The sequence below is a fragment of the Pituophis catenifer genome, unplaced genomic scaffold (assembly GCF_029215685.1).
Source record: "Pituophis catenifer annectens isolate HBS135680 unplaced genomic scaffold, rPitCat1.0.hap2 SCAF_9, whole genome shotgun sequence".
Taxonomy (NCBI): domain Eukaryota; kingdom Metazoa; phylum Chordata; class Lepidosauria; order Squamata; family Colubridae; genus Pituophis; species Pituophis catenifer.
The window spans coordinates 25100782-25113454 of record NW_027256889.1 but is presented as its reverse complement, the minus strand read 5'-3'; the positions used below and the strand labels follow the sequence as shown (position 1 = coordinate 25113454).

The window sequence follows — 12673 nt, the reverse complement described above, 5'->3', positions numbered from 1 at the left end:
CGGCAAATACCACCTCTGGCTGGCCCCAGGAGTGGGGAGGGAATGGAGATTTTGCAATATCCTTCCCCTGGAGTGGGATGGGAATGGGGATTTTACAGTATCCTTTCCCTGGAGTGAGGAGGAAATGGTGATTTTCCCCTGCCACGCCCACCAAACCACACCCACAGAACCGGTAGTAAAAAAAATTGGATTTCACCACTGTTTTTTTTGCTCTTCTGTAGCCAAAAAAGCAAGACCTTTTCTTGGCTGTTCTCCATCACTCATGCATTAGAGCTGATATGAAAACATACTAAATCCACAGTGTGGCACAAAGGGCCTTTTAAAATCCTCCACCAAATTTTGGGATAGGGAAACCAGATGGGCTTCTAAATTTCTCTAAGAAAAAGAGAATAGTTCCATTAATCACACCAGGGAAAGATACCCACATGCATGCCCATGCACACACACCTAGTGGGATCAAGAATATCAGAATAGAAAAGTCTAGAGTTGAATATTTTTCCTTGCAATTTATTTGAAACAAGGGGAGCCAGATAGTCTGTAGCTTGTTGGAGAGAGCAGGGTACAAAGAAAGTGTGAGTGATTGGAAATAACATCAGAGTATCCATCCATCCATCCATCCATCCATCCATTCATCCATTAAAAGATCTCCAAAATTCTCTTTTGCCTTGTAAAAATTTTTAAAGCAAATTCTTTTTCAAAAATTAAATGTAAACAATAGTTTTCAATTGTTCCAATTTGATCAGTTAGGAAAGAAGGACTCCTGGCCCATGATTAGCCAAAAGTATAGTTTACTAAAGCCAAAGTGGTTACAGAAGAGGCAAAGCTAGATCTGAGATTCTTGCACGCAATCGGTCAATGTCCAATCAGGTGTTAACAAATTGTTTGGGAAATGATCTCTGTGTTTGTGGGCTCTCTGGCTCCACAGTCTTTTGGTGTAACCTTGAGACGGCTGGTGCTTCTCATAGGAAGGTATTGCTTGGTTTTGATTCCTCTGAATTCCCTCTCTGCGTCCCTACCCCCACTGCTCCTCCCCACATTACTGATGTCAGCTTGTCAGTTTGTGATACGTTAGCTTAGCAGAATGGCAGCTGTGAAAGTAGACCTTACCAGGAGTATCCATGGTAAGCAGGGAAGGTGGTATAAAATGATGTCAGGGCCATCCAAACATCAGATAGATATTGTTCCATAAAGCAGTTACCGTCACGGAGAAGGCCCAGTGGTGGGATTCAGCCAGTTCGCACTACTTCGGGAGAACCGGTTGTTAACTTTCTCAGCAGTTTGGCTGGTTGTTGGAAGAAATCATTAGGGCAGAGAACCAGTTGTTAAATTATTTGAATCCCACCACTGAGAAGGCCCCTATCCTGGATCCAACCCAGTGACCCTGTTTAACAGAGGGGTCCTGGAACAAAAATCTACTTTGTCAAATCTGGTGGTATGGGCAGAGATAGAGATAGGTGGTCCTGCAAATAACCTGGCCTTGAGGGCTTTCTAAGTGATGACCAATACTTTGAATTGCCTACTGGAAACCCCTGCAGCTTGCAAAGCAATGGTGTTACATAGATGTACTGTGTGCAGCCAAAACTGCATGTGCCATCATGTTCTTGACCAATTACAGCTTCTGAACAATCTTAAAGGGCTGCCCCATGTACAGTGTGTTGCAGTAGTCCAACTGTGAGTCAATTTAAATCACCCCTAAAGAAAAACAGATTTTGTTTTGGCAAAGGCAGAACTTTTGAGCTGCTTTAGCGACTCTGCTTTCTACTAAGCTTAACCCTCGCCCTCCTCCTTCTTAAGATACTCTCACTAAGGAGAGCAATGGCTTCATTCATTCACTGTCTGGGGCCAGAATCAAATCTGCCTCATTTTTTTCCCCCACAAATCCACAAACTTGAAGAGAAGCCGAAGAGCTAAAGGAGAGGAAATACATTTGTTAGGAAGGAATGGCAGACAAGCCAAAGAAAGAAAATGCATGTGATTGATGTGGTGTGTTGGAGACCCTGGGTAGCAAGAGCATCAAAGTGTGAACTGATGGATGGAGAGCAGGTGGACTGCCTGTTGTCTAAAGAGAATCATAAGTCAAGTCTGCTAACAAGCACCTCCCAGGGATGGCAAGACAGAGGCACTTGGCAAATTAAGGAAGTGTGTCTGTGAAAGAGAGAATAAAAACAGGGGAAGGGGGGTACTTTGCTAGAAGCTAGGATGAGCAAGCAATTGAGAAGTGGGCAGAGGTAACAATCTTTCGTGTAGAGCAGGGGTCTGCAACCTTAAACACTCAAAGAGCCATTTGGACCCGTTTCCCACAGAAAAGAAAACACCAGGAGCCACAAAACCCATCCCGTGCCTGACTATTTCTTGAGCGGCCACAAAACTAGCATATGTAGTTGAACTAAATGTTTTGTTTTCTTCTGAAACTTTTCTTTTCTTGGATTTATCCATGGTTGGGCTACCAGGGGTTGAAAAGCTCAAGAAATCGTGTGTCAGTGGGTGTCGCACATTGGCAGTTGTGACACATATTCTGAGTGACAGGGAGCTGTAGCAGAGGGGTGAAAGAGCCACATGCGGCTCCAGAGCTGCAGGTTGCTGACCCTTGGTGTAGAGCCAGCCTGATCAAGAGATTAAGGTTTTGGGCAGGTCCTGGGAGATCCTCAACCATGGAAGCTATGTATGTGGTTTTGAGCTGCTCGTTGTCTCCCTGCTTAGCCCAGAGTGTAGTTGTTTTGGGAGGAGGCAAAGAAGAGACAGGTCACAGGTGGGCTATGAGGAGCCCTGGTGGCACACTGGTTAGAGTGCAATATTGCAGGCAAACTCTGCCAACAGCCTGGAGTTGGATCCTGACAGAGCTCAAGGTTGACTCAGCGTTCCATCCTTCCGAGGTTAGTAAAATGAGGATCCAGATTGTTAGGGGCGAGATATGCTGACATTGCAAGCCATCCAGAGAGTGCTGTAAAGCACTGTGAAGTAGTATATAAATATACATGTTGTTGCTATTGCTATGCAGAGCTCTTTGGACCCTGGAAGAACAGTAAGAAAAAATAATAATAATAATAGTGAAATATTATTAGAAAGCTGCCATTCATACCCTTTATATTTGGCCCATGTTCTGAATAGTTTCTTCCCAAAGTCTGGGCTGGGGAAAACTCATAAAGCTATGGCCATAGGTCATCTGAAGGCAGCAAAGTTTTAGAAGGCACTTGCAACACTCACTTGGCTGACTTCGGTGTGATCTGCAGTATTTGCTCATGACAAATATCCATCTTAGTCCTTGGGTGCAAAGTACCTTGCATCTATCTGCAGGTTAGAGATCACAAGTGGGGTTTTCGGTTCATGAGCAGATTGGTAGTGAACTTGGAAGTCAATGGAGGCCTTTGTAGAAGTTTCTTCCTAGATTAATTATCCTTGAGGGATCCAAGCAGGTATTTCCAATTGACCTCTTCTCTACCTGCCAGGTAGTTTCCATCTCTGTTGGGTTTTTTTTCCCCCACAACATTGTAAAAATATAGTTGCAACTCTCAACATAAGTGTTTCTCAGCTTTGGCAATTTTGAAATGGGTTGACTTTGACTCCCAAAATTCCCCAGGGATTCTGGGAGTTGGAGTCTACCCATCTTAAAGTTCTAAGACTGAGAAATATTGAAGTATTTAGATTTCTCAGTAATCTCATTAAGCTCAGCCTGAGACGTGCAAGTTCAGTCTTCTAGTGTATTTTTAAAACTTTAAAAAAAAAAAAAAAAAAAAAACAGGAAAAATATTCCAAATATTCCTACGCATATTGTCTTCAAACATATGGAGACTTGTATGTATCTTTTCCTGTTTTATGTAATTGTGAACATGAATCGCTGAGAAACAGGTATTTTAAAGCAAATTATCCTGTTTCTGTTCCATTTCCAGATTGGTAAATTTCCCTGATGTAAGTTTCTTTAGAACAAACTTTTTCATTCTAAGCTCTTTTTTAATTGTAAGTACTGCTGGGTGCATGCAGCTTTCTAAAGGATGCTAAGGTACTTTGTGAGGTGATATGTGACATTTTGAAGGGCAGCTAAGCAAATTACCCTCCAAGCACAGGTAGTTCTCGAATTATGACCATAATCGGGGCCAGAATTTCCCCTTGAGAAGCAAGGTGAGCTGCATCCACTTTTATTATTGCTTTTCCTGCAGCATGGAGTTGTCAAATGAATCTGTCTTCCCCCGTTGACTTGCATCCCACTTGTGTCAGAAACACTGAGGTTGAAAGGATTAGCTGGTTGCATCACCATTGCCTGGGAGACACTCAGTTGGGGTCTCCTTTCATATTCCCGCCAGGAGCTGGAGCAAAGGACAGGAGCTCACTCCATCCTATATCAGCACCTGGGTCTCAAACATAGGCTTGCTTCTTATCAATCCAGTGTCCTAACCATATGAGTCACCGTGTTCCTTGGTCCCATTGACTTTGCTTGATGGAAGCCAGCTGGGAAAGTCACAAATAGCAATCACATGGCCCAGGGGCACTACAAATATTGTAAATACAAACTGGCTTCCAAGTGCCTGAATTGGGGTTACATGACCATGGGGATGCTGCAAGAATAGTGATATGACCAGTTATAAGGTCACTTTTTAAATGCCATTATAATTTTGAATGGTTGCTAAATAAATGGTTTTAAGTCGAGAACTATCTCTATATCAGATGCGTATTTCAATATATTGTACACAATCCCATGACCCCAGGATGCTGCAACCATTGTAAGTCCATGCCAGTTGCCTAGTGCCTGAATTTTCATCATGGGACCATGGGACTTTGTAACTGTTGTAAGTATGAAGATTGGAGGAAAGTCACTTTTTTCTTTTTTTTAATAAAAGTTTTTTATTTTTATTTTTCATCAACATATTTAAATGTACAGTCTTTTATCCATCATTAATCATTATTCATTTGTCTTATTCTTTAACTTCCATTTGCTAATTGTTTGTTCAGGTCTGCTCTTTTACCATTTCCTTCCTTTGTTTTAACACAACCTTTCTTTTTCCTCTTCCCTTCTCTCTCCTCTTCTGTCTCTTTCTACTTTCCTCATTCCTCCTCTCCTTCCCTTTTCTACTTCCTCTCCTCTTTCCCCTCTCTTCTCTTCTTCCTCCCTTTCTTACCCTCTCTCCTACTCTTCTTTCCCCTTCCTTCTTCCTTTCCTTTTCCCGTTCTTCTTTTCTTCTCTCTCCTTGCCTCCCAATTCCTTTCCTTCCCCCTCTCTACTCCTCTCCCCTTTTCCACTCCCTTGTTGTTCATAAAACATTTATAAATGTACAATCTCTTTAACTACTCTTATCACACATATTATCTTTGATTTTCATATTGGTTTATTCTTCATCCTAAAACTTTAAAATATATTCACAGTTGCTCTTCTACCATTCCATGTCTCCCTTCTTCCGCAACAACCATTCCTCTCCTCCTCCCCTCTTACCCTTCCCTCCCTTCTTCTATTCTTTTCAACTTTCTTCTTTCCTCCTCTCCTTCCCCTCCTCTCCTTCCCCTTCCTTTCCCCCACTCCCGAAAGTCACTTTTTTCAATGCCATTGTAACAGTTGCTTAAAGGTTGTAAGTCAAGGACTAGTGTATTACAAATAATGGGTCACCCAGTGTTTCTTGATAGTAAAGTGTGTTTGTCCTCCTTGGGGATGAGGGGTTCATGGCTCCAGTTCAGATGTTTCTCCTTTTTGGCTTATATGGGCCGGGGTTGATATGAAATGGCATACAGGATGTTGGAGAAGGGTGACCAATCATATTAGGGAAAATCTCTCTTGAATCAAGTTTGTTTTCCTGGTGACCTCCTGCACACATTTATGAAGGCAGGTGTTTGTTTGTTTGTTTGTTTGTTTGTTTGTTTGTTTGTTTGCAAGATTAGGAAAGTGTTCTCTCTTTTTTTTGAAAAAGTTTTTTTATTTTTATTTTTTTCTCATAAACATATCTTAAATGTACACTTTCTTATCTAACATACATATTTTCTTTTAACTTTCATACTAATACAATCTTCATCCTAAACAATTTAATTATATTCAGGGTTGCCCTTCTACCATTTCATCTCCCTTGTTTTACAACAATCCTTCTTCTCCCTCTCCTCTCTTTCCTTTCCCTCCCTTTTTCCATCTGCTCTTCTACTTTCTTCTTTCCTCCTCTCCTTTTCTCCTCTACTTCCCGTTCCTTTCCCCCACACCTCCCTTCTTCCTCCCTTCTAACCTTCTGTCCTACTCTTGTTTCCCCTCTCGTTCTTCCTCTCCTTTTCCCTTTCTTCTTTCCCTCTCTCTCCTTCCTCTCTTCTCTCTTCTCTCCTTCTCCATTCTCTTTTTTATCTCTTTTTGAAGGCTAGACTTCCTGGTCTACACAGCAGCCCTGAGATTCCTTCATGATGTCCCATTTAAGAAATAATTTGATCTGATTTGCTGAGCTTTCTCAAAACCAACAAAAGAGAGTGTAAGGAATCCAAAGGGCCACTCAAAGAGTTTTTCTTTCGGTCCAATGTCTTTGATCAAATATGTTGCTTTTGGCAGGGTGCTGTGACAACATCACACACTAAAATAATTTGCCAATTTACAGATCTGAAAATTCCTAAAAATGAGCAGTCTTGCATATTGAAAGGAAGGGACAAAAGCTTAGGTTTCAGAGAGAGAGAGAACAAGAGAGAGAAATATCATTATATTTGTTTCTTAAACTGACAAGAACAATGTTACTACAAAGAATACAAAAATAATTGCGCATCAGCACAGAACATTAACATTGTTAAAACATCTTGTCCAAGTTTCTTTCTCAGATAAAGAAAAAGAGAAACAAACAAGCAAGCGAAAGATTACTGCGAAGACAAAATAAGGCAGGAAATTGTTGTACCTAATGGAAAGTATGTGCATGACTCAACAGGCATGTTCTGCAAAAACCAAAGGAGATGTTTACTTTTTCAAGTTCAACAAAGATCAGCTGGCAATTAACCTGCCATCTGCTGTGACATATGCCAGAGAACCCAGGGGGGTTAAAAAAAAAGTCAATACTGCAGCCACAACCATATAATTGAAGCTCCACCCACTTTTTATGTTTATTGTAGGTGGGGCCTTGATTTGTGGCTGTGACAACCATGTTGATGTTTTGACACACTCCTGAGGACACTACCAACTTGCACCTTGAGGGGAAAAAATTCCAACTACTAAATTCAGAGAAACTCTTTGGTTTCATATTGTTCTAACTTGTCTGAATTGGATCCATCTATCCATCTATCTAATCATGTGAAGGAAAAAAGAAATCTGTCTGTCTGCCTGTCTGTCTGTCTGTCCGACCATCCATCCATCCATTTCTCTCTCTCCATCCATTTCATTTCTTTTCTCTCTCCATCCATCCATCCATCCATCCATCCATCCATCCATCCATCCATCTATCTATCTAATCTATCATCCATCCATCCATCCATCCATCCATCCATCCATCCATCTATCTAATCTATCATCCATCCATCCATCCATCCATCCATCCATCCATCCATCCATCCATCCATCCATCTATCTATCTATCTATCTATCCTATCATCCATCCATGCATCCATCTATCTATTTATCTACCTACCTTCTATCTATCTATCTATCTATCTATCTATCTATCTATCTATCTATCTATCTATCTCTATGCCAAACCACATTATTCAGTCTGCTTAATTGCTGGTTTAGCTGATGTTTGCTGTTCTGTTTCTTGACCTGGATACATGAGACCCAAATTCTTCTTCAAAAAAGCTTCCAATTTCTCCTTTGCTCCTTGTGGGGCTGAAATGGTTAAACTCATTAGGTTAAACTAATTTCATTGAATACTTGCTATTTTCTCTGGAAGAGAAACTGCCAGAAGCTATCGCAAAGAAAGACTTTATGACTTTTAGCCTGTAATATTGTTATTTCTCTCTTCTTTTCCTAGGAGGTGAGAGCCTCTGGGAAGGTTACTATGAAAGGAGATCAAGGAGAAAAGGTGAGCTATATAAGGAAGATTTAATGGAACCTCCAGTTGTCATATTAATTTTGTTTATTCATGTACTGCAGCTTCTATGCTGTTCCATTCAGACAGGACTCTACATTATTCGATATAAGAAAATTAAAATAATAATCAATACAACAAAAAGAAACAACAGCCCCAATGCCTGAGCAGCAACCATCAGCATACACAAATCAATATCAGGAGAGTTCTCCTCTTAACAAGTCTGCTTCCAAGTAGGGGAAGGTTTTTCAATCTAATTTTGGGGGAGGATCTGCCCAAGAAAAGTGGGTGGATGACTGAGAAGGCTTTTCACCACAGTCCCTGAAAAAGAATGGAAACAGACCGTCCTTCTCAATCTTACTGGGTGGACAGAAGCCACTGACAGAAGGTGGTTCTATAGTTATCCAGGTCCCCAAATCAAGTAGTAGTGCCTTTGAAAAGAGAGTTGATATTATCTGGTAGCTTAAAAAAGATCTCCAAGCAAGGATATGTCCTTCTTATTGAACAGAATGACAGAATAATAGAGTTGGAAGGGATCTTGGAGGTCTAGTTCAAACCCCCCCCCCTCTATAGCAGGAGACCTTACACTATTTTAGATTAACCTCCAGATGTTGTGAATGCTCCAACACTGAAAGTTCTAAAGAAGAGATAGGACAACTATTTGTCTGAAATGGTATAACATTTCCTGCCTGAGCAGGGGGTTGGACTAGAAGATCTCCAAGGTCCCTTATAACTCTCTTATTATTAAATGGTTGTCCGATCTCTTCTTAAAGACCTCCATTGATGGAGGACCCACAACTTCTGAAGGCAAGTCATTCCACTGGTTAATTGTTCTCACTGTCAGGAAATTTCTCCTTAGTTCCAGGTTGGTTCTCTCCTTGATTAGTTTCCATCCATTACTTCTTGTTCTGTCTTCAGGTATTTTGGAGAATAGGTTGACCCCCCTCTTTGTTGGAACACTGCTATCATGTCACCCCTGGTCTTTCTCATTCCAGCTATTTGCTTGTCCATATGGCAATAGAAACAGGGGCCCATCTCAGATGTACCTTCTATGCACCTGACTTTCTGCTTCCATCTGCATGACAGAATGAACTACCCAGCATTTTTTGTGAATATCTATATTTCAGAAAAGTATAAAATACAAAACACAAAGAAAAAAAATTAAAAAGAAAGAGGGAAGGGTGGAGAAAGAGCAAAATTGCAGAGTTGAAACTAAAAGGGGAAAAAAAAACTATAGAAAAAAATAATTCCCGACTTTCTAGATAAAACCTTAAAAATCAATGACACTTTGAACTAGAATAAACTAGAACAAACAGTACTTCTATCATCACAAACAAGTCTAATCGTCAAGACCTAAAGTTAAATTTTCATTGATTTCAGCTTAAAGGGGAAAATAAATAAATCCAAGAGTGGTTTCCAAATACAAACCAAGCTAGACAAAGTCTTTTCTTTAATCAAAGCAGTCAATTCTGACATCTCTGCCAATTCCATTAATTTCACCCTCCATTCTTATATTGTGTGAGTGTATGTGGGTCCTTCCATCTCTGCCTATACAGAAGCTTTGCTGCTCTGTCTTGTGAACATCTAAGGAGGGAGATAAGCCTTCTAATTGTCTCTGGTCAACTGGGCACAGAGGATGTTAACCCTTCCAAATCCATCCTGGCTTCTGAAATAGAGACAGAATCCTAGAAGGGCTCTGGAAGAAGGAGATGGCCTCATACAACTTTCTACATTCTTTCTGTTTGGTCCCCATGGCTTCCAAGGTGTTTTCACCCCATGTTTCTGTTGTGAAAAGAGAGAAACAGAGAGCATGATGTAGTGATGAAGATCCCATGTTCTGTTGTAACCAAGGCTTACTGAGTCCTTACAAGACATAATTAGTATCAAACAAACCTATTTTATTGTAACAGCTGAGAATTACGTTCATTCCCAGCCGAGTCCCAATTAGTTGCAAAACAAGTCTTTCGGAAGAAGTCCTTCAGGATAATCACCAACCTTTATCTTCTTTGACATCCTGCCAAAGGCCTTACTTACTTGGCAAAGCCCCACGAAGTTCAGAAACAAACAAGAGATGCCGACTGGAAACAGAGTTAGCAACATTGCTTTCCTGCAAAAGGCCCCAAGTGCATTTGTTTCTCTTTTAAGCCTTATGGGAGGGGCCAATCATCTCCTGGCCTTACTCCCGAGTCGTCCTTTTTGCTTTAGCTGCTCTTGCCTTTTGGCAGCTCTGTGCATGCGTGCACTAGGAACAGGCTCCTCCTGTTCCTCTGCCTTTCTGATATCCAACTCTGGAGGTTCTGCAGTCTGCGCATCACTCCCAGATGGCTCTGGCCCCATCTCTGCCTCCAATGCAGAGCCCTCACCCGGGCCTTCCCCAGACTCCAGGGCTGCCCATGGTCCTCCCCAGCCTCCTCCCTGTCTGACTCCACTGCCAGGTCCACAGGCTGCTGGCAGACCACAACATGTTCAATCCATCTTCAGTCAGAAGCTCCCTGAAAGAGTTTGGGTGAGTTCCTTTCTCTCAACCCAAGGTCCAGAGTGATTTAGTGGTGAAGGCACGAATGAGGAGACTGAGGTTCTACTCTTCTCTTAAGCTGATAAAAAAAATATTGCACATCTCTCTCTTCTTTAGGGACCGAATCTGGAAATGGAAGAAGTGTAGGTTCAGGAGAACTCAACATTTCCAGTTTCCTTCCATCCGCTCTGAGTCAGGTCCCAGCCTTTCCATCTGTGAAAAGCTTGGTGAGGAAAGGTCACCCACTTGGCTTTCCTATAGGAAGAACTGTCAGTAGAATTATCTCCACCCCATCCTAGCCTTAATTGCAAATAGAAGTGGTTGTTGATTATTGTTGAAAAGCCAGTAGTCATCAACCAGTGGGGTAGAGGTCTAATTTGGGGGGAGGGAAATGGTGCTCCAGAGAAAGGGCTGCATGACTGAGAAGTCTTGTCCCCACAGACCCTGAAGATGACATTCCTTAAGAGCATTGCAAGAGATTACCCTTCCCAACCTTATTGTGTTGCCAGTATGATTAGTATAATTACTAAGACTGTTTTTCCTATTACTAGAAGACTGAGCGGATTACAGTTAAATTAGGGACACTGAACCGTAGCTTAATAACCTGACTTCCAAATTACACTTACATTTATTTATTTATGGTCCCAGGCCAATAAAAATAATTGCTCTTTATTTCTGAAGTTTGATTCCAATTCTTCCCATATCCCAACACTGACATGGAGATAGCCACTTTGTACCAAGCAAATTGAAATTTTATCTTTGTCTCTTTCTCTCTCTCTCCATCCATCCATCCATCCGTCCATCCATCCATCCTATGTGAAGGAAAAGAGAAATTATCTATCTATCTATCTATCCATCCATCTATCTATCTATCATCCATCCATTCATCCATCTATCTATCCATCCATCCATCCACCCCTCTCTCTCTTTTGAAGGAAAAGATGACTATCTGTCTATGTCTCTCCATCTGCCTATCTATCTATCTATCTATCTATCTATCTATCTATCTATCTATCTATCTATCATCTACTCTATCTAGTTTTTAGCTCTGTTGTATACCACCCAGAGTCACGTATATGTGAGACAGGTGGCCATATAACTTGAGAAATAAAATAAATAAATAAAATGAGATTTGAATGTGTAAAATAACCCTACTTTGGAAAGCAGCTCAGTTTCTTGAGGAAAGTCAGTAATGGATGGTGGAGGGCTCTAAATATTGTAAAAAAAAGAAATTCAGTAAAATGTCCTTTTTGCCATCTCCGGCTACTTTCAACCGTGCACCAGGCCTGCAGGGGCCCCGCATCAAAAATCTCCTTGTTCCTCAATGGAAGCTTTTTTTGAAAGCTGTGCAGATGCTAATCCTTTCCTGGCCAGCTTTCAAGAAACAATTTCTTCATGGTTTTTTTTCTCTGTTCCATACATCAGTTCTCCCTATGCCTGAAAGGAAGCAAGCAGCACCTTCCCTGCCTTGCTGGGGCTCTTATGCACAGTTAGGAATGATCAATCTCATAAGTTTTAATGCACTATTCATGTGCAATTGCCTACTCTGAACAATATGGGGGTTGCAGCAGCTGCCAGGGTGGATATTGCTGATGGTTTGAACCTAGCTTTTCTGCCGAACCTACTTCATCTTGGGCCCTGCCTAGATATAGCCATACAATTCTCCGAAGCCACATTCCGTTAAGTGTATCACATTTCATCTCAAAGGGAGCTTTCTGTGCCCCAGAATTCTTCTCCTGCTCAGGCTAAAATTGGATTGCAAGAAGAATTTCCAGCTCTGTTTCCACTCTTAATTGTAATAAAGTCATATTGTTCTGTAATACCCAGTACGGTGACATTAGCTACTTTTTGCGTGACGTTTAAGTAGAAAACAAGAGCTATCAGAAAACATTACTACCTATCCATTCTACAGCGGCATCTAATTTGGAAGATTGCGAATTCTAGTTTCATTAAAATCCCTGGCCATTTTCTTTTACCACTTGGCTATTCTACAAAATGAATTCTCATTAAATGGGAACAGGCTGAATAAGATTATAACTGGGGGGGGGGGTTTCCAGGACTTCAGATTATAACTAGAACTCTGCTTTTGATTTTATGTTGTTTTATAAAATGAATTCGGATCGTTTCTGAGTTAATTCGACTAATGTTTTGGAAATTTCAGACCTACCAGAGTTACTTTCTTTTAAGAAAATAACAACCT

The 12673-nt window shown here is 41.1% G+C and overlaps 1 protein-coding gene across 1 annotated transcript in view; it reads left to right on the top strand.

Moving 5' to 3' along the window:
• Positions 1-12673, top strand: part of COL16A1 (collagen type XVI alpha 1 chain) — a 286423-nt gene that overhangs the window by 101808 nt on the left and 171942 nt on the right. Inside the window, exon 9 of the mRNA XM_070949755.1 lies at positions 7902-7952. Coding sequence (XP_070805856.1) covers positions 7902-7952 — 51 coding nt within the window. The remainder of the gene's footprint in view (positions 1-7901; positions 7953-12673) is intronic.